Source organism: Pinus tabuliformis, chromosome 3_2 (genome assembly GCF_031772625.1).
Source record: "Pinus tabuliformis cultivar Carrire ecotype Pingquan chromosome 3_2, CPIR1, whole genome shotgun sequence".
Lineage (NCBI taxonomy): Eukaryota > Viridiplantae > Streptophyta > Pinopsida > Pinales > Pinaceae > Pinus > Pinus tabuliformis.
Window position 1 is genome coordinate 804,007,044 of NC_142302.1, and position 3,969 is coordinate 804,011,012.

Sequence of the window (3,969 nt, forward strand, 5' to 3'; positions counted from 1 at the left end):
AATATCACCAAGGTCTTTCATTTCAAATACCTGTGACATTTGCTGCTTGATTTCTTTGATTAAACTATTTGCATTCCCTGTTATTATCATGTCATCTTGAAGCATGCTTCTGGCGCACTCCACAAGGGTCCTGTTCTTGCGCTCTGCTACTCCATTCTGCTGTGGAGTGTGTGGCACTGTAAACTGTTGTATAATCCCATGCTGCTTGCAGAAGTTCATGAACTCATTTAACCTGTATTCCCCCCCTTGATCTGAGCGGAGAATCTTTATTTTCTTTGCTGTTTGGTTCTCTATCATCAATTTAAATTCTTTAAAATATCGGAAAGCTTGACTCTTTTTGCTTAAAAAATACACCCAAGAGAACCTAGTGCAATCATCTATAAACAGTAGAAAGTAATATGCACCTCCTAAAGACCTAGTCTGCATAGGTCCACAGATATCTGTATGCACTAGCTCTAGGATGTCTCTTTGTTTTCTGTTGACATGCACAGGGAATTCATCTCTATGCATCTTCCCTAGTGCACATCCATCACATTCCAGTTTGATATTATGTAAAGTAGGAAGTCCATCGACCATACCTTTATTTTTAAGCAGGATGAGATCTTGTAGATTGATATGTCCAAATCTCTGGTGCCAGAGATTCTCAGCTGTTGATGTTGCTGCAACCATCGCCTGTCGTGGTATGCTCCTTGCATCCAGTCTATACAAATTCCCCACGCGTACTCTTGTTGCAACTGTCTCCAATTTTCTATCCTGGATGACACATCCATTCTTGAAGAATTGTACCTGCATGTCCTGGTCTGTTATCATAGAGACAGAGATCAAATTCTTTTTGATTCCTGGAACATATAAAACATTTTTGAGATGTTTGATATCACCACTTGGTAGTTTCACAGGAATATCTCCACATCCTTTGATCTCATACCCACTGTCATCACCCAAATAAATTTTGGATCCACATGCAGATTCTTCAAGAAACTCAAAATATTCTTTCTTGCCAGTCATGTGCGAGGATGCGCCTGAATCGACATACCATGTATTGTCATCATCTCCTCTTGATGCTGAAAGTGCACAGTCGACTGTAAATAGCCTAAGATCATAGCTGTGATCTTCATCTTCTTCAGCAAAACAACCTTGATGTTTCTTCTGTTTGCTTCTCCTTTCATCAGCTTGCTTCTTGTAGCATTCTCTGATCTGGTGACCAGGCTTTCCACAATAAAAACATCTCTTAACATAGTTATCGTTCATACCTCTAGATGGTTTCCTTTGAAAGGAGTTGGCCCCTTTCTGCTGCTGCTGCTGCTGTTGCTGGTGTTGGTACTGGCGCTGCTTTCCTCTGTGCTGTCTTCTTTTTGCCATCAGAGCAAGGTCATTGCTCTGGGTCTTTAGATTTTGTCTTCGCTCCTCCTCCTGGAGTAGAATCGCTGTCAGCTCATCAAAGGATGGGGCTTTCTCCCTCGCTGACAACCCTGAGATGAATGTTTGATATTCATCGGTCATCCTGTGAGGGTAACCAGATCTGAGTCTGATACCTTTTCTCCAATGGATCCCAATTTGTCTTTCAGATCCTTGATTCTAGCTGTGAATCCATCAACAGATTCATTCTCGTCCATCTTTAGTGCATATAATTTTCCTTTGAGTGCAAGAACACGATTTGTGTTCTGTGTCTCGTACAGACCCTTGATCGTATTCCAAATGTCCGCGGCCGACTTGCAGTCTCGAATATGAGGGATAATGTTGTCTTTGACAGACATCTTCAGTATTACTTTTGCCTTTGTTTCTCTCTTATCCCAGTCCTGTTCTTGGGTTGTAGTTCCGGCTCTCTGTTCATTTCCCAAGACGATCGACCATGCGTTCGCACTCTCCAGCAAGGTTTGCATTTTGAACTTCCAGTTGGAAAAATTCGTTCCATCGAGCTTGCCAGACTCGTGGAGGTATGATTCCAGACTGTTGTTCATTTTTGCACCACTGAACACTCTAATCGGCCACCACCGGGCAAGTCCGATCTGCTACCACGAACAGATCAGGAACTTCTCTGTGCCACCACCGGGCAAGTCCGATCTGCTGTCTCCAAACAGATCAAGAACTTCACTATGCCACCACCGGGCAAAACCGATCTGTCACTACCGAACAGATCAACAAACGAGCTCCAACACGCCACCACCGGGCAAAGTCGATCTGCTTCCACCAAACAGACCGAGGAGCTGCACTACGCCACCACCGGGCAGGTCCGATCTGCTACCTTCGAGCGGATCACGGCACCTCAAATCGCCACCACCGGGCAGATCCGATCTGCTACCTTCGAGCTGATCAAGGATCTTCAGTTCGCCACCACCGGGCAAACGTGCCTCCACCGGGAAACTTCGATCTGCAACAAAGATTGCAGATTTACAGAGAGAAAGGGATGGCGCCCAAAACAGCGCAGAACCCGCGCTAATTCCGGAAAATGAAAATTCGCGATGTGCAGGAATTTTGGCGCGCTTATCGACCACGGATCCGCGCCAAAATGGTCTTTCTTTTCTCTGGCGCGATTTACAGTCCCAAACCCGCGCCAATTGCGCGACTGTTCCTGAAAAAACCGCGCCAATCACTGCACCTTCTGTAAAAAAAAAATCGCTGCGAATTTTCGCTCCAACCCTTCCTTCGGCTCAGTGATGATCAGTCATCTGATGCCTTCTCGCTTTAGGTGTCACTGCAGGTCCACCTGATCACACAGATATCTCTCCATGTACAGATGTGCAACTAATGATACATCCCAGAAAAAACAAAAACAAAAGTTAAGGCTACCTCTACCCTAAGCTCTAATACCAAGATAAAAATAATTAAACTTGAATTAATCAGAAGGAGTTGCAGCTCACAGGTGTGTACATCACCTAGAGACTGCACTCATACAAGGAGAAGACTCTCTCTCTCTCGTTCACTCAATACATACAATGAATGAATATTACATATTAAATACATGACTGAAAATTAGGTAGCTGAAACCAACCTCCTAAATTCTAGGAACAACTCCTAAAGTAAGAAGGTAACACATTACAACCACATAACCATTTCTCCATTATTTCTAACTATTTTCCATAAATAATTTTGATCCCTTGAGTAGATGATGAAATTTATTTCTCTACAACTTTTAGCCAACAATATAACTAATCGATGCCCTTTTTCAAGAGCTTCCAATGCATAATTTATTGTAGACTAAGTCGCATTATTTATGTGCATTACACGACCAACACGCCACAGGTATTCTTTATTGCTCATTTTCGCCTTGTGCACTTCAAAAATCAACTATTACTCACACATACACTTCTTTGATCCATCAGTTTTACACGTGGATTGATAGATTGCATAGGGGTCTCGATCCATGAAATAGAAATACAAAAGCCAATCGATCCACTTCAATGTAGACCAAAATAAATGTGCTTTGGCATGGTGCGCAACCATTCTGTGCCAGATCTTGGTACTCACACAAGAAGCTATATTCAACATGGATCAAAAATAATCTATGGATCAAGGCTCAACAATACATTCATCACGCCATCTGGATGAAAATTTCATTCCTAATAGAGATTCAGCGTTAGAGATACTTGAACAATCAATCCTCAGACGTGATGTGTGGCCCAAATTACGTAATAGATTTGGCATTTGAAAATAAGTGGAATTTCCAAGTGGTATTTTGACCCCTTTGCCAAATGAGAAAAGATGAACTTTGGTTTTGGAGTACTTGTGAAACAAAACCATGCACTTGTCTTCAACTAAAGCGATTAGAACTCATATTTTTTGTCTTCAAGCTTGATATATTGAATCTCGGCTTTCAAAGGATTAAAGGAGCTCATCTTAATAGTTTTACTGGGCCTGCAAACTCGATATTCCTCAATATAATGCTTTAGTAGAATTCAATGGGATTTGATTTTCAAAATTTATCTTGCAAATAAACTCAATGATGGATAGAACAATTTTCCAGAATGGTTG

The 3,969-nt window shown here is 42.0% G+C and overlaps 1 protein-coding gene across 1 annotated transcript; it reads right to left on the reverse strand.

The window, feature by feature from the left end:
• Positions 1–1,496: 1,496 nt before the first annotated feature.
• Positions 1,497–1,958, reverse strand: LOC149183033 (uncharacterized). Its single transcript, XM_089414788.1, has one exon. The coding sequence runs from the start codon at positions 1,956–1,958 to the stop codon at positions 1,497–1,499; it is 462 nt and encodes a 153-aa protein (XP_089270914.1).
• Positions 1,959–3,969: the final 2,011 nt, after the last annotated feature.